The 18,296-nt window shown below is 41.0% G+C and overlaps 1 protein-coding gene across 1 annotated transcript in view; it reads right to left on the bottom strand.

Annotated features, from left to right (window-relative positions):
* The window catches only part of DIPK1A (divergent protein kinase domain 1A), a 119,777-nt gene extending 101,948 nt beyond the window's left edge, over positions 1-17,829 (bottom strand). Inside the window, exon 1 of the mRNA XM_060139569.1 lies at positions 17,743-17,829. Within this exon, the coding sequence (XP_059995552.1) occupies positions 17,743-17,796 (54 nt within the window). The 5' untranslated portion in view covers positions 17,797-17,829. The remainder of the gene's footprint in view (positions 1-17,742) is intronic.
* Positions 17,830-18,296: the final 467 nt, after the last annotated feature.

The raw sequence follows: 18,296 nt of genomic DNA, 5'->3' as shown, positions 1-18,296 counted from the left end.
CTGCATTGGGAGTGCAGAGTCTTACCCATTGGGCTACCAGGGAAGTCCCAAGTTGAACATCTTTTCGTGTGCTTATTTGCCATCTGTATATCCTCTTCAGTGCAATGTCTGTGCATGCCTTTTCCCTATTTTCTAACTGGACTGTTTTTTTTAACAGTTGAGTTTGAAGAGTTCTTTATGTATTTTAGTTACTAGTCTTTTGTCAGATATGTGGCTTGAAAATATCTTCTCCCCCTCCCTCCCTCCAAAAAATCTTCTCCTATTCTGTAGCTTGTCTTTTTATCCTCTTAACAAGGTTTTTTTGCAGAGCAAAGATATTAATTTTGGTGAGTTAAAATTTATCAATTTTTCCTTTTATGGAACATGCTTTTGGTGTCAAGTCTAAGAACTTTTTGCCTAGTCCTAGGCCCCAAAGCTTTTCTCTTTTTTTTTTTTCCTAAAAGTGTTATAGTTTTACATTTTCCATTTATATCCATGATCCATTTTGAGTTAATTTTTATATAAGATTTAGGTCAAGGTATTTGTTTTTGTTATTTTTTTTTTTGGGCCAATGGATATCCAATTGCAGGCTCAGTAGTTGTGGTTCGCAGGCTCTAGAGTGCAGGCTCAACAGTTGTGGCACATGGGCTTAGTAGCTCCACGGCATGTGGGATCTTCCTGGACCAGGGCTCGAACCCGTGTACCCAGCATTGGCAGGTGGATTCTTAACCACTGAACCACCAGGGAAGCCCAGTAAATGCTTTCTGATGAGGAAAAGTGCAACAGCAAAATGACAAGCACCAAAATAGCAACACAATATATCAGAGGAAGACTCCACTTGAAAGCTAAGAATCAGACTGAAGCAAATTAAGTTGTTGCTTAAAGCATAATAATTAAGGCCTTTAAATTCACCAAAGCATTCTGCTATCACAGACTGAAAAGGCCTGTTTATCCCTTCTCTGTCCTAGGGGAGTAAATTATCTCATGAGTCTTTCTATTTCTCCAAAGTGCTCTTTCAAAGGTGATGAAATGTTTAGGCAATTTGTTACATTAACATGAAAATCTTTTACAGGACAGGATGATCAAAACCAAAAGGGGGGTGGGTAGCACTGACTAAAGAGGAAAGGATATGCTCTCTCAGGGTAATACCAAGTTTCCTGTTCTTGCCTGGCTGGCTCCTGCTTGTTAGATCTCAGGTTCTCCAGCCAGCCGGCTAACACAGATGTCTTGACACTCACTATCATCTCACCTATTTTAATTATTTGCATTGTGCACATAGCTACCTGATGTTTTTGTTGTGTGGTTATTTTTTAACTTCATTTATTCTCTATCCATCAGTGCCCCTCCCCCAAGCATGCAAATTCTATGACAGCAGAGAGCTATCATAGTCACTGCTACAAACCCAGTGCTTACCTGATACATAGCAGGTAATACCCTTGTTGATTATAACCTATAGAAATCAGGAACAAAATTGATGCTAATTTTAAGACTCTAATCTTTAATTGAGTAGGTTTTTCCTTTTTTTTTTTTTTTTACTAAAATAAACTGTTGCTATTATACAAGATTTTCGGGAAGAAAATGTGCCATTATATCTTTATCCCTCTGAAGTTATTTACGCCAATTCTCTTGCCTTATTTTACTGAAATAACATTAATTATGCAATGCTTAAACAGATATTGCAGCCATGAAGATAAACAGGGTAGGTAAATATTCAAATGATAGATAGTTAAAATTCATATCAGGACTTTTAGTTCAAGATGGTAGATTGAGGATATAGGTTTACTACTTAAAGCTTGCAAAACCACACTGAAAGACGGGAGACAAAAGAAGCAATGAAAGTTTAATATCAGGAGGAAGGGGAAGTAGGGGGGTTCACCAGTGGATGAAAGATCCAACAAATTTCGAGAATTCAAAAAGCAGATTGAATTGTGTTGATGGATGAGATGGGCAAAGAAAGCCACAGCCCAGAATACTCCACAAAGCAACCTAAAGAAGCTGGAAGCCAAACTGCTTGTTGGAATGCTAGAAGGAATCTAGAGAGCCAATCTGCCCTGGAACACCTGATGGCTCTGGGCTCTGGGCCAGAGGTATGAGGGAGGGCAGGAGTGAGAAGTGGGGCTGAAGACAGTGGGGATAATTGAAGGTCTGTACCTGGAACTGCGCTGGTTGGCACCTCCATCTGCTTCCCCCACCCCCATGCAGATCACAGGCAGCCTGGCATTAACCCACAGTTGAAAAACCAGATAGCTGAAGGAACAAACAACCTGGGGAAAGCCAAGGCTTCTAATGGTAGTACAGTCCGCCCGGGATAAAGCACTCCTCTGACATGGGGCCCCCAGGGCCTGAGCACAGGCTCACCCCAGAGCAAGAAGGCCAGCCAATGCACCCCACCTACACAGAGGGCACAGTCAGCCATCCACTCAGGTGATAGGTATAGGAGGAAAAGAGACCCACTTTTCAAATAGCAGAGGAAATCCACACCAGTTTCTCAGCCCTGCTTTCTAAAATATGAATAGATGACCAAGGCACATGGAAAAATCCAGCAGCATGAAAAAGAAGAGCTAAGAAAAACATATAGAAAAAGGAATCCTGAGGGCAACAAATATAATTAAGGGACATAAGAAAATAAAATATATTTTTTTAAAAAACTACTATAATCAAAAGATTCCAGAGGGTATTACATGCATATAAACTAGGAATAGGAAACCACACACACAGAAAAGGAACAAAGAACTTGACATAAGTCTTTTAAATTAAATTTAAAAGTCAGAATTTGAAGAGTGATTAGAAAAGGAAAAAAAATCAACAGATGAGCTGGAAAATAAAACTGAGAAACTCAGAATGAGAGTGTATGGATAAAAAGATGGAAAATAATAGAGAAACTGTGAGAGATACAAAGAGCCAATCCAACAGGTACAACATTTGACTAATAAGAGCCCCCCAAAAGAGGAAACAGAAAAAAGAGAAGGGAGAAGCTATTAATAGAATTCCCCAGAGTTGAAGAAACACCCAAGTCTTAAGATTGAAAGGGCTGGGGGCTTCCCTGGTGGCACAGTGGTTGAGAGTCCACCTGCCGATGCAGGGGACACGGGTTCGTGCCCCAGTCCGGGAAGATCCCACATGCCGCGGAACAGCTGGGCCCGTGAGCCATGGCCGCTGAGCCTGCGCATCCGGGAGAGGCCGCAACGGGAGAGGCCACAACAGTAAGAGGCCCACGTACCGCAAAAAAAACAAACAAAAACAAGAATCCACCTGCCAATGCAGGGGACATGGGTTTGAGCCCTGGTCCAGGAAGATCCCACATGCCGCGGAGCAACTAAGCGCGTGCGCCACAACTACTAAGCCTGCGCTCTAGAGCCCGTGAGCCGCAACTACTGAGCCCACATGCCGCAGCTAATGAAGCCCACGCACCTAGAGCCCGTGCTCCACAACGAGAGAAGCCCCGGCTCGCCGCAACTAGAGAAAGCCCATGTGCAGCAACAAAGACCCAACGCAGCTGAAGATAATAAATAAATAAAATTTAAAAAAAAAAGATTGAAAGGGCTGAGTGCTCAATACAATCAACTGATAAAAGACCCACATTTATACATTTCCTCATGGAATTCCAAAACAAATATAAAAAGGAGACTCTGAACAGGAAAAACAGGTCACCCACCAAGGATTGACAATCAAACTGGCTTCTTGTTAGCAACAGAGGATGTTAGAAGACAATGTCTTCACGGTTTTAAAGAAAATTATTTTCAGCCCAGAATTCTGCACCCAACCTAACTACAAACAAAGGTACAATAAAGACAGTTTTAGACATGACTCAGAAAGTTTACTTCCCACACATCCTTTCTAAAGAACTTGTTTCAGGATATACCCCAGTAAAATTATGGCATAAATCAGAACAGTGGAAGACCCAGGATCCTAAGAACAGTGATTCCAACATAGAAGAATAGAGGAAAACCCTTGGAAGGCAGCTGTGCAGTAGCCTAGAGAAGCATTTGGTCATGAAGGGGGATTCCACAGAATAAAAAAATACAACTGAGAATATGGAAAAAGTGAGGCTATGGTAAAGGCATATTATGCCAAAAAAAACCCCAAAACAAAAAACAATTAGAAACTCCCTGAAAATTAAAAAGAAAGAAAAATACAAATGTCACAAAAAAGCTGCATTTCAAGTAAGAAGCACGCTTACATATCCTAATTATAAGGAACTGGAATATGAGAAAAGGGGATGTAGTTGTTCTTGATCTTACAGTCTTGAGAGCCAAGGGGTCATGACCCTGGCCCTGTAGAAAATGTAATCCCAGCACACAAATTGGCTCTGCACTAAATACAGAATGATATTTTAGGGGATACTAAAAATAGAGAGGCCCTTCATCTTAGGCCAGAATTAACTTTGATATGGTTGGTCTCAAGACATAAATTTCAGGACCCTAAGAGAAAGACTGGCCCAAACTGCTTTACTCTTGTTTTATTTTCTATAATTGTGGCATCAAATGATAGCCAGTTCTACCTGCAGTGCTTTCCCCAAAGATGAAAGTTGTTTTCATTATTCAAATGGTCTAGGACTCCAAAACTGGCTCAGTTCACTTGGATCTGAGGGGCAGATAACATAATAAATGTCTGCTTCCTAGAGCTGAGTATAACCAGGTAATCATTCCAAAAAAGACAGTATATTGACTGCTCAGGGGAGAAACTGTGGCTCAGAGTGTTCTCAAATCATAACTCTGTTACTTCACTACAGATCCCAAAGGCCAGGCTTTAAATCATGATTCTTTAGTAGGAATATTAAAAGGCAAGCAAGCATGATTTCTAAGCAAAAAGAAACTTTCTATAGGGAATGTGCAAATATCACATGTTCTCTTCCCTATTGGCAAAAATATGGTTTAGCTTCTGGAAAGGGACAAATCCTTGCAGTAATTTGCTTAATAACAAAAGACATTTGTCCCAGTAATTCTACCCACTTTCCTGACACGGAGAAAATAATTTCATGCTGCAGTCAATGGATCTCAGGTTTACAAGGGAGATTTTTCCTTTTATGGAAGAATTAACAAGTCATAATAATATAATACTGTTTATAGTTTTCATCTTGTAGAGTCAACTTATTTGCAGATTTGGTTATTGTCACAGGATAAAATATAAAGTTATCAACTTTGACAATGTAAAAGTGTTGCTGGACTTCCCTGGTGGCGCAGTGGTTAAGAATCTGTCTGCCAATGCAGGCGACACAGGTTTGATCCCTGCTCCGGGAAGATCCCACGTGCTGTGCAGCAACTAAGCTCGTGCGCCACAACTACTGAGCCTGCGCTCTAGAGCCCGCGAGCCACGACTACTGAGCCCGCGCACCTAGAGCCCATGCTCCGCAACAAGAGAAGCCACCTCAATAAGAAGCCCATGCACCACAACGAGTAGGCCCTGCTAGAGTAGGCCCTGCTCTCTGCAACTAGAGAAAACCCACACGCAGCAATGAAGACCCAACAAAGACCAAAAAAAAAAAAAAAGAGTGTTGCTGACAGAAACTGGGAAAACCAGATGAAAAACAGAACATGTTCTAATGTCCCTTCTTAATAAGGGGGGAGTAGACAGACTGACAAAAGTGGATGAAATGAGAAACAGTTGTCATTATCTGAAGTTACTAAGTTAAGCAACAGAAGAAGTAAAATTTAAAACAAACACTAGAAGAGAATGAGATGACCGTAGTGTAAGCAAGCTAAATACTCCTTAAAAGTAGGAAGCCAATAGATATATCTAAAGTTGATAAATCAAGAAACAGAGGTAAAAGTTTATTATTTAGAGCAGCAGCCCCAAATCATTTTTTATTGTACAATTCTCTCAGGGAAAATATTTTAGAGCACAAATCCCTAACATTTGTATATTTACTTATTTATACTCTATATAAAATCATGATTATATTAACTTACTATTTGTATACTGTGACTCACACAGTAATAGAAATTAAAAGTATATAAGAATAATTTTGAATAGATTTTTATTGTGGCGGGATGCTTATTATAATAATGAACCGAAAACAAAAAATCATCAGCTATTCTGACAAAAACATTTTAAGATATAAAAAGTATATGAGAATAAATACAATTTCAAATAATTTCTTCCAGTACCCAAAGTCAGCATCATATGCACCTCCCAGAGTGTGTGCAGTTCCCTTTAGACATACAGCTCTAGAAGTCAGAGGTTTAGCCACCGGAAAATCCAATAAGATAAGTGATTCAAAGAGGCTACCTTTCGGGAGCAAAGCTGGGGGTAAGGAGAAGTGGAAGGGGAGACTTATGATTTGCATCATAAGCTCACCTATACTATTTTACGTATTGTATATACATTTTCTTTCATATAAGTAAATTAGTTAATCTGATCAACTCCATAAAACTCTATGTCTGGATTCAGTCATTCAACAAACATTTATTGAACATCTGCTTTGGGCTAGGCACAGGAGATAAAGAGAGGAAACTGACATCTTGGCTGTCAGGGAGATCACAGTCTGGGGCTCAGAAGAGAGATATGAAAATCACTGATGGCAATTCAATATCATAAGTGCTGTAAGAGAAGTGTGTGCCAGATATCATGTACCCACAGGGTGGGGCACAAAAGAGGTACACTAATACCATGTGGAATGTTAGGGAGGAATTGCTGAAAGGTCACTTCCTCTCTGAGTTGAAACCTAAAGGACAAGTAGAAAACTGAGAATAAACCAGGTAAAGAGGGATGCAGGAAATGGGGGAAGGGCATTCTAGGGCAAAGAGGAAATGGTGGGGTAGACAGGTTGACATGTGAGAGAGAAGCACAGTGTGTTGGGAAACTGGAAGGTTTTCAGAATTGCTAGAGCAAACAGTGCATGAGATGGTAGTGGCAGGAATGAAACAGCAAGATAGGAAGGGACCAGAAACAAAGAGCCATGCTCAGAACTCTGCTTAGTCTACTGAAGGCAATGGTAAGCCCCTGAAGGATTTCACTGGTAGGGAGGGAGATTAGATCAGATTGGCATTTTGGGAAAGACTGCTCTGGAAGTAATGTGGAGGGTGGATCTGAAAGGGGTAAATGAGGAAGGGCCTTCTGGAGGCTATTACAGTGGACCTAATGAGACAGCAGGAGACAAACGGCCAACAGGTACATGAAAAGGTGCTCACTATCGCTAATCATCAGAGAAATGCAGATCAAAATCGCAATGAGCTATATATCACTTCACACCTGTTAGAATGGCTATATCAAAAAGACAAGAGACAACTATGTTGGCCAGGATGTGGAGAAAAGGGAACTCTTGTGCACTATTGGTGGGAATGTAAGTTGGTTCAGCCACTATGGAAAACAGAATGGAGATTCTGCAAAGAATAAAAAATAGAACTACCATATGATCCAGCATTCCTACTTCTGGGTATATAACCAAAGGAAATGAAAACAGGATCTCAAAGAGATAGCTGCATTCCCATGGTCACTGCAGCATTATTCACAATAGCTGAGACATGAAAACAACCTAAGGGTCCAAAGTGTCCATTGGAAGATGAATGGATAAAGAAAATGTGGCATATACATACACCATGGAATACTACTCAGCCATGAGAGAGAAGGAAATACTACCATTTGCAACAAAATAGATGGACCTTGAAGGCATTATGCTAAGTGAAATAAGCCAGACAGAAAGAAAAATATTACATGGTATATCATTTATATGCAGAATCTAAAAATTTTTTAAAAAGTCGCAGTCTTAGACAGTAGAAAAATGGCTACCAGAGGCTGGGAGGTGGGAAAAATAGGGAAAGGCCAATAAAAGGCCAGTAAAACCTTACAGCTGCACAATGAATAAGGTCTGAGGATCTAATGTAAAACATGGTGACTATAGTTGATAACACTGTATTTTGTTTTTTAAAGATGATGCAATCATAAGTTATTTAGGAGGTGCACTAGTGGAATTGCTGAGGGATTAAACATGAGGGTAAGGAAACAGGGAGAGTCTAGAAGGACTTAGGTATATTTATCTCTTGAGTAACTGGAGAGTATCACTAACTGAAATAGGGAAAGAAGCAATTTGGGGGCAGGACTTTAGCTTTGGACATGTTGAATACGAAGTGCTATCTAGAGGTAGATATCAAATAAGCAACTAGATGCAAATCTGAAGTTCCGGGTGGGGAGGTTTGGGCTGGGGATACAGAGTTGAGACCCATTAGTATTTAGGTTGTAGTGTAAGCCATGTGAAGAGATGCAATTACCCAAGGAGACTACAAAGTGAGAAGTAGAGAAGCTTGGAGTCCTGAGGAAAGCAGGGGGCAAAGGAAGATGAGATTGAAAGGAAAGTGTGGAATAAAGGATAGAATAAGAATAAAGGAAGGTCAGAGGAGCAAAGAAGTAGTGAGTGAGCAAAGAAGAGTAGCTGAAATGACAGAACATGTGATCTTGACTAAATAGGGAAAAGAGGGAAGCCAGAGGAGGTTGGCAGATTGGAAGAAATGGGGGTGGCAAGAGCCTCAATTATAATGACAATGATGAGGATGATATGATGGTGCTGGTGGTAACAGTAAAGAGTAAGAATGTGAAAGAGACAGCAGTGTGTGCTTAGCATGAGCTATTGGAGTTCAATATCTCAGAGTCATTACAGAATATTTTTGAATATATGTAAAAATATATGTACTGTACTATATCATTTTGCACATCCTGAGTACTAAGCTCAGGATAAAAGACAAGACCAGGGTAATAAACAGGCTCTGCCTTCACTGGATACGAATTTAGTTCTACTGGATCAGGTGTGACTGAAAAATCTTACAAGCTGGCACATTAAAACAAAACCAAGCATTGTCTTCTTTAAGGGGTAAAGAACAACAATGTTAGTTAATTACAGTAATAAACAGAAAGAAATAGGTTACATTTTAAAGAACCTTTTCTTAGAGTTCATAAAGTGATACTTTTCCACTTTTACTTCAGTTTGTACAAGGATACAAAAGATTTAAGAAAAGTATCTATTGTAAAAACAAGTATCACCACATGTGGTTGTTCAGCAGCTATTTATTTGTGTTTTCCTTCCTTTAATAAGTATGCAAGATTCCTCTCATAGTAATTGCTGGAATGATAAATACAATAATAACTCTCTTATAAAATCTCTTCTTTGGCAATATCTTAAAAACCTAATAGTAATGGGGGGAAAACCAAAATATTTTAGGAAATGATTGATTTTTTTAAACTGTCAGAATTTTCAGTTGTATTCTTTCTGGGGTAGACAGAATTCTAAAGCTGTCTCCCAACATTCCCACTCCCTGGTTATTTAATCAAACACTAATCTAGATGCTGCTGTGAAGAGACTTAAACTAGAGATATTATCTTGGATTATGCAGGTGGACCCAATGTAATCATATGAACCCTTAAAAGCAGAAGAGGAAGGAGTCAGAGAGATGAGGCAGAGAAAGGTAGTAAAAGGCGGAGGCAGAAGAGTAACATTCGAAGGACTCCACCCACTGTTACTGGCTTTGAAGATGGAGAAAAGAAGCCATGAACCCAGAAATGGAGGCAGCCTCTAGAAGCTGAGAACAACCCCCAGCCAACAGCCAGCAAGGAAATGGAGCCTTCAGTCCTACTACAGCATGGAACGGAATTCTGAAACCAATCTGAAAGGGCCTGGAAATCAATTCATTCCCAGAGCTCCAGAAAGAAACTCAACCCTACTGATGCCTTGATTTTCAACCTTGCGAAACCTGGAGCAGAGAACCAGCTGGGCCATACTGTCCTGGGACTTCTAACCTTCAGAAGTGTGAGATACGGGTACAAATAAATGTGTGTTTTCTTAAGCTGCTAAATCTATGGCAATTTGTTATAGGACCACTGGGAAACTAACAATGCTTTCTTTAATCACTGACTTCAGGGCTTCCCCGGTGGCACAGTGGTTAAGAATCTGCCTGCCAATGCAGGGGACACGGGTTCGAGCCCTGGTCTGGGAAGATCCCACATGCTGCGGAGCAACTAAGCCCATGCGCCACAACTACCGAGCCTGTGCTCTAGAGCCCACGAGCCACAACTACTGTAGCCCACAGGCGTAGAGCCCGTGCTCTGCAACAAGAGAAGCCACCACAATGAGAAGCCCGCGCACCGCAACGAAGAGGAGCCCGCTCACCACAACTAAAGAAAGCCCGTGCACAGCAACAAAGACCCAACTCAGCCAAAAATAAATAAATAAAATAAACAATAATAAAATTTTTAAAAAAATACTGCATGATTCTACTTACATGAGTTATCTAAAGAAGTCAAACACATGGAAACAGAAAGTATAATAGAATGTGTCACCAGGCTGGTGAGGAGGGGAAAATGAGGAGTTGTGCAATGGGTACAGAGTTTCAGTTCTGCAAGATGAAAAAGTTCTACAGATCTGTTGCCAAAAATGTGCATATATTAACAGTCCTGTACTGTACACTTAAAAATGGTTAAGATGGTAAACTTTATACTGTGTGTTTTGGCCACAATAAAAAACAAAACAAAAGAAAGAAAAAACATACCCACAACATCATGATCATATCTAAAAAGATAATTATTTAATTTCATTAAATAGTCATCAAAAAAATCCCCTACTATTTCTAAAGAAAAATTCATCCACTAATATTTTGGGTTTTTAAAACATGCTCATTTTACAATATCCTGGTTTTTCTAAACTCATATACTTTCTAGATTAAAGGGTTTTAAAGGAAAATTATTCACAAAATATTTGAATGTCTAGAAATAGATAAGAATGTGAGACATTTATCTTTTCAATCAATGTAAAAAGATGGTATTTAACAGAATAGTATAGTATTGTTTTTCAAAGTAACTTTAAAAAATGAAAACATTAAGATGAAAACTTCTAAAAAAAGAAAACTTCTATAAAGAATACAAAACAACATTAAGATGAAAAACTGAGGCACTAGGAAGATGACAATGAAGAAACCTTTTTACTATATGCTACAGCCTGAAAGTGTGTTGAGGATGAAATCTGCCTGAGAATTCACGATTTCTTTTGAGTTTCTAACAGGGGTAGAAAAGCAACTTATGGTAATATCAAAAGGCTGCATTATAATTCTATGCTTGATTTTAAGACATTATGGGATACAGATGCTCCCTGTGTATTCACAAGTCTCAGAAACCTAATCATCATTCTGGAGATTTAGTTTCAGGCAAAGGCAAAAGTGTAGCTCTGAACAGCAGGTATAATAAACCTATATTATTAAACCATGCTACTTATAGTCCTTCTCCCTTTGGAGAACAGGAAACAACTACTTGCTCTTACTATCCTTAGATTTAGAATAATCCTGTGAGCTGAAAATGAGCAAAAAGCCGTATTAGTCTTACTACCATATTTGTCAACATTGTCACTATTACCAGCTAATCTGTATCAGTAACCCTATCTGGCACTAAATCCTGCAAAATATCCACATGAAGTCATAAAGAACCAAACTATCTACAGTAGTCATATTTGAAGACTAGTACTAATGTAAGTCAAAGAGCCAGGCAAGTATCAGAAATGTTAAACAAGTGCCAACACCCGGATTAGAACATGCCATCTATCCATCCATTCATGACAGCCCTACTGAACACATATTGAAACTGTTAGTCAAGAGGATGCCTTAAGAAATCTAAAACTTTTGTGATTTAAAGGACTTGAAAAACCTTCGGAAGTACCCAAGAGTCTCAGACTTCAAATTCCATTAGAGTTGCACCAGCTTTTTATATGTAACAGGGCATGCAGGCAGAATAACTGGAATGGAAAATGTGTCTAATCTAAGTATAGAGAATTAGCTTAAATTGTCTTAACTTTCATTCTTCCAGGACTTAATGATAGTGAGAAGGAAGAAGGTATTAAAAAGTAAAACCAATAAATTATAGGGCTGCTGTGTTATCAGTCCCACTCAGACTGAGTAAACACCAAACAAAGTGGATCCTAATTTGTAGAAAACATGATGCTAAAAACAGACAAACGCAGGTGTCATTCTGGGTCACCATGCAGGCCACAAGGAGTATCATCACAATGGTGTGTGGAAGAAAAACACTGCCTAAAAATGGTCCAAACTGGTTAACACACCTACAGATTCTGTTCTCATCGACAGGATTCTACTCCGTTCAATGTGCCACAACATTTAGCTAGTCCAGGAAGTACTATTTCCCAGGTAAGTTTTCAACAAAATAGCTAGGAAGGGCAGAACCGCAAGTTAGTGTGCTCTGAGAATACTGCCTAGCCATGAGCTGCTTGTTGCTCAGGTAAATGCTTGTGGGATATCACAATCCCTCCTGGCTCACAGAGAGGCCGCAAAGGCAAACAGTGTGCCTGCACCAGTCCTCTGGATGAAGTACTCCCTGCACCAAAAAGCTGGCATTAGTGGAATCTACAAGAGGCAGAAAGAAGGAACACATGAATGGGATAAACTCAGTTTCTTTTCTTTCTTTTTTTTTTTACAGCTTTATTGAGATATAATTCACAACCGTATAGTTTATTCATTTAAAGTATACAATTCAATGGTTCTTAGTGTATTCACAGAGTTGTGCAAAGCATCAATTTTAGAACACTTCCATTACCACAAAAAGAAACCTCATATCCATTTCCCCCCAACCCTCCCAGCCCTAGGCAACAACTAATCTATTTTCTGTCTTTATAGATATGCCTTTTCTGGACACTTCATATAAATGGAACCACAGAATATGTGACCTTTTGTGAGTGGCTTCTTTCATACAGTGTTTTCAAGGTTCATCCATGTTATAGCACGTATCAATTCTTCATTCTTCTTTATTGTTAAATAATATTCTACTACATGGAATATCAGTTCTTTTCTTCACAAGCAGTAGAATCTCTTTTGCTATATAAACAAAACTACAAAAAGTACTTAGGTCCCCACATTAGTCCATAAATGCCTATTTAAGCCATATTATAGCTGAAAACTTATAATTACATAATACTACGGTTTCTAGAAACATTACCAATCATCACAGTGATATCTGGATTAAAGAAATACTGAGAACGAAGCTCCTTTATAATTAAGTTAATTGCTTAAATTTTTTTCCCTGTAAATTGCAGTAGGAAGAGGAACTTGCAAGCCCTAAGGCGCGAACACCTCAGGACAAAACTACTTTTTGACTCCACCCACTTGAAGATGAACAGCAAAACGGCAAGTATACAAAGCTGGTGTCTGCAACTTCCCTCTCTTCTTGCTGGGCCCTTCATCTCTTCCCCCTATCTTTTTTTTTTTTTTCCCCCCTATCTTTGACATTCAATACTCTTCACCCCTCCTCCTAGTTCCAAAGAAAACAAGACCTTTTATATCTGTTGACTAATTACTGCCTCACTTTAAATTAAAATATTACATTTACATGAAAATGTTAATTAAACCAGACATTTTCTAAGACATTCTCCCAAAACCTGAAATGAGAATTAGTTTCCCTGCAAAGAACTTCTGGTAGGAACAAGCTGGTAAGCAGAGAGGCTTTTGTTTTGTTTTTACCAAAAGACCCTCTCAAATCATAGTAAACCCACCCCATGGCAAATTGAATTTAGTCAGTCCTCTCAGGGTAATGCATATCTAGGAGGACAGTGAGAGAAAATAAGGAACTGTTTATTAATTTTGTTAGGCGTGATAATGGTACTATGTCTAAAGATATCCTTATCTGTTAGAAATTCATACTGAGGTATTTGGACGAAATGATGTGATACCTGAAATTTGCTTCAAAATACTTTAGTTGGAAAGAGGACATGGGGGAGGGGAGATGAAACAAAATACTGATAATTGTTGAGGGTAAGTGATAAGGTACATGAGAGTTCATTATTCTTTTCTGCTTTATGTATATATAAAAATTTCCGTAGTAAAATACTTTTTAAAAGAGAGAAACTGTTCTGTTCCTCTCAGGCAGTCTTTCATTCCTTCACTTTTCCTTCGTAACACTTACTGTTGTCACTATATATTTCTTTTTTTAAGTTAATTTTTTAAAATTTATTTATTTTATTTATTTATTTTTGGCTGTGTTGGATCTTCGTTGCTGCACGTGGGCTTTCTCTAGTTGCAGTGAGCGGGGGCTACTCTTCGTTGAGGTGCGCAGGCTTCTCATTGCGGTGGCTTCTCTTGTGTGAAGCACGGGCTCTAGGCGTGCGGGCTTCAGTAGTTTGGCACACGGGCTCACTAGTTGTGGTTTGCAGGCTCTAGAGCGCTGGCTCAGTAGTTGTGGCGCACGGGCTTAGTTGCTCCGCAGCATGTGGGATCTTCCCGGACCAGGGCTCGAACCCGTGTCCCCAGCATTGGCAGGCAGATTCTTAACCACTGCGCCAACAGGGAAGCCCTAAATTAATTTTTATTGGAGTCTAGTTGCTTTACAATGTTATGTTAGCTTCTACTGCACAGCAAAATGAACCAGCCATACATATACATATATCCCCTCCCTTCTGGATTTCCCTCCCATTTAGGACACCACAGTGCATTAAGTAGAGTTCCCTGTGCTATACAGTATGTTCCACTCAGTTGTCTATTTTATACATAGTATCAATGGTGTATATATGTCATCCCTGTCTCCCAATTCCTCCCACTCCACCCCTTTCCCCCTTGGTATCTAGACATTTGTTCTCTACATCTGTGTCTCTATTTCTGCTTTGCAAATAAGGTCATCTATACCATTTTTCTAGATTCCACATATATGTGTTAAAACACGATATTTTTCTCTTTCTGACTTACTTCACTTTGTATGACACTCTCTAGGCCCAGCCACATCTCTACAAATGACCCAATTTCATTCCTTTTTATGGCTGAGTAATACTCCAGTGTATCTATGTACCACATCTTCTTTATCCATTCCTCTGTTGATGGGCATTTAGGTTGTTTCCATGTCCTGGCTATTGTAAATAGTGCTGCTATGAACATTGGGGTGCATGTGTCTTTTTGAATTATGGTTTTCTCCGGGTATATGCCCAGTAGTGGAATTTCTGGGTCATATGGTAGTTCTATTATTAGTTTTTTAAGAAACTTTCATACTGTTCTCCATAGTGACTGTATCAATTTACATTCCCACCAACACTGAAAGTGGGTTCCCTTTTCTCCACACCCCCTCCAGCATTTATTGTTTGTGGATTTTTTGATGATGGCCATTCTGACCGGTGTGAGGTGATACCTCATGTCACTATATATTTCTAAGATTATTTTATTAATGTTTGTCTCCCTGACTAGACTTTAAGCTGCATGAGAACCACAAAGGTGTTCTGTTTAGCTCCTTTAGAATCTCTACCACCTCACAGTTTCTGGCATGTGAGAGGCATCCAACAAATATTTATTAAGTAAATAATGGAGTCAATAAAATTAAGTCATATCATGCCCCCAGATAAATAAATACTCAATAAATAAAAAGGGGGATGGTAGAAAGTCAGGGACCTTTGGTTGAAGAAATTTAACATATTTACCTATATGTATTTACCATTTAAGTTCATATGCTTTTCTATTAAAAAATGTAGTAAAGGTGTCACAAAATAGATTTAACTTCCTCTAGATAATCCTCACTACGTTCATGTGATTACTCAGCTAAGAACTACACCCTCCACTTCATGATGTGGAAACTATAGAACTGAAAAGTTGTGAAATATTTTCAAGGGCATAATGAACCAGATGCACAAATGAACAAAACTCAGCTCTGTCCTAATGCCTCAAGCCTCATGCTGTTCCCAAAGGAACATGATTTTATTCTCAAGAAAAAGAAAACAATAAAAATATAAAAATAAGAGTACTGTATATGTTAATTCAACTTTCAGTGGCTGAGAAACTGAATAGCTAGCTGTATAACAGTCTTAGATTAAAATATTTTATTTTAACTTCACCTAAAACAATTTCAAGGTTGAAGCACCTAATGGTAGAGGAAGTATTAAAAACATAAGGTGAGGCATTTAGGCAATAGAGAACAGAAGAAAGCATGACACGAGTAACCTGAAGGCCTTTTTTTTTTAAAGCTGGTTAAATTGAAACAGTATGGTGAGGGACAACCAACAAGAAAATTCATAAAGAAATTCATAAAGAGAATAAATACTAATACCAAGACAATGTTTAAAACACCAGCGTACCCGGTTCCCAAGTTTTAAATTTATTTATCTCAAATATAATACCATAATCAATAAAGATTTCTATTTAATCATTATTTTATATAGAAGTAGCCTACTAAAATACCACTATGCCCCCAAATTCTTTTGAAATGCTTAAAACCTGCGTTTACCTTAATTTGGTAATAGATAATGATGCACACATTCAGGAAGGCAGAAACACCAAATGTTTCCCATTAACAGAAGCATAACTATTTGTAAAACTAATCTTAACTCAGCCAATCTGAAAGCTCTTGTACTATGGTGCCAAAAAAAGTCACAACCACACCTGTGGAGAACAGTGAGAACCAAATGAGTCACAGTCTAAAAGTCTGCCACGAAATCGAATAAATAAATAAATAAATAGCTAGACAGTTTTAGTTAAGAAAAAACATTTAAAATATCTCAATAAGCTTATTTTGAGTACAGAGTCTAGAAAGATTTTTTTTTTCTCTCTTACACAAAGGGTTACAAAGAGGTATAACTCTGGCCTGGGTTGAATTCTAGACTGGGTAGCTCTACTGTTACTCAAGGCACAGTTACTACTGGTGGAGCTGCTACAAAGACTCAGAACGTTCCGTTTTACTCCTGTACTCTTCATATCATGGGCTGTCAATCATGCTTCCAACTTGCAGTACATCACTCATTGCAGAATAACGATTCACACATGCTATTTCCAAACAAAAATGTAAGATTTACTTGCCCCATGACGCTTTCTTCTCAACTTTTAAAATAATTGATAAAAGCACCAGCTGAGCATGAATTCCCATCCTAAAATAATCTATCAATAGCCTTAAGCCTTTTAAGGTAAGCGGTAAAGAAATACTGTGCTCTGAATGCAGACAACACTGCAGACCCACGCGAGGCATTGATTTGTAGTTGTTTTTCCACTGGGGTAATGGATTTGCGCTCAGCTACTCACGGTGTCTACTAGGTCCCCCTGGTGACCAACAGTACATGAAGACAGTAGTAGGGTTCGAAGACACAGACTGGCAGCGGAACAGAGGGTGGAACGGGAAATCATGAAAAATTAACACGCCAACAGTACACATGACATGACTGAAAATTACGTTTGCATTGTTGGGGTATCTGAGATCGGCCAAGACACTGTCCCCTTCCTTTTAAAACGCAAACATCCATCCGCCTCGCTTGGGCTTCGGAGCCCTACCTCCCATTTAAATCACGGGTGTGACGGAGAGACCGAACCAAGGGGTTCAGCCCGAGGCACATGCCGCTTCTCCAGGGTTTGGGGAAAACACTGACGTGACAAATTACCATAATTTTCTAAAATATGGAGGAATGACACACCACCTTTCCTACCACCTACTGAAGACTCAGAACAGAGTCGAGAACAGCCGCCCTGAGGGGCCCACCACGGAGGGGGGAGGAGAGCACCGGCCCAGGGAGAAGACGGCGGCACGTCCCGAGCCCAGACTGCGGAGCCCCGAACGCGAGGGGCGTAGGGTCGCACCCGGGTCACGTCCCGGGGCTCTCGGGATGAGAGGGGCGCGAGGGCGAGCCCGGGCCGGCCGACATGCGGGGGCGGCGGGACAGCGGCTGGGGCTGCGGCGCCCGGGCGGCGGGGGAGGGCGCGCCGCCAGGTGCCGGACGGCAGGGGGCAGCGGGGTTCGGGCGGGCGCCGGACCCAGGGAGGGAGGAGGGAGACGGGCGAGTCCCGCGCAGAGAGAGGGCGCGCGGCGGGCTCGCCGCCGGCCTACCTGGAGGTAACAGGGTTTCCTTAGCCAGGCCCCCGGACAGAGACTCCTCGCCATGGTAATCACACATCGCCCCGCCGCGCCGCAGTCAGAGGCGGACCCGAGCGCTGGCGACCCGGCTCCCCGCCTTCCCCCGCCCCCAGCTCGGCCGGGCCCGCCCACTCCTCCGCCCCCGCGGCGGCGCGCGCCGCGCTTCCCCCGGCCCTGCTGCGGTGACTGCAGCCGGCTGCCCGAGGCCCGGCCTCCTACTCTCCTCGCCGGGCTGCCGCGGCTGTCAGAGCCGCCGCCGTCTCCGGCATAAAGGGGAGTCGCGCCTCGCCTCGGCCGACACAAATCCAACTGCGCCTCGCGCTTAAAGGGGAGGCGTGCGGAGGAGGGGTGGGGCGCCGCGGAAGAGGGGGTGTCGCACGCTCGGCGCCAGAAGGGGCTGGTCGAGCCGGGTGAGGGCTTGCGCCCCGCGGACGGGAGAGCCCAGCGCTGAGACGTCGCCGACCTGAGTGCCTGTTCCCGGCTTCCCGCTCCCAACGCTGCGCGTCCCCACCCCGCCCGGAGGGTCT

This window comes from Lagenorhynchus albirostris, chromosome 2 (genome assembly GCF_949774975.1).
Source record: "Lagenorhynchus albirostris chromosome 2, mLagAlb1.1, whole genome shotgun sequence".
NCBI lineage: Eukaryota > Metazoa > Chordata > Mammalia > Artiodactyla > Delphinidae > Lagenorhynchus > Lagenorhynchus albirostris.
The sequence above is the reverse complement of the archived record's forward strand: the minus strand, read 5'-3'. Positions and strand labels throughout refer to the sequence as shown.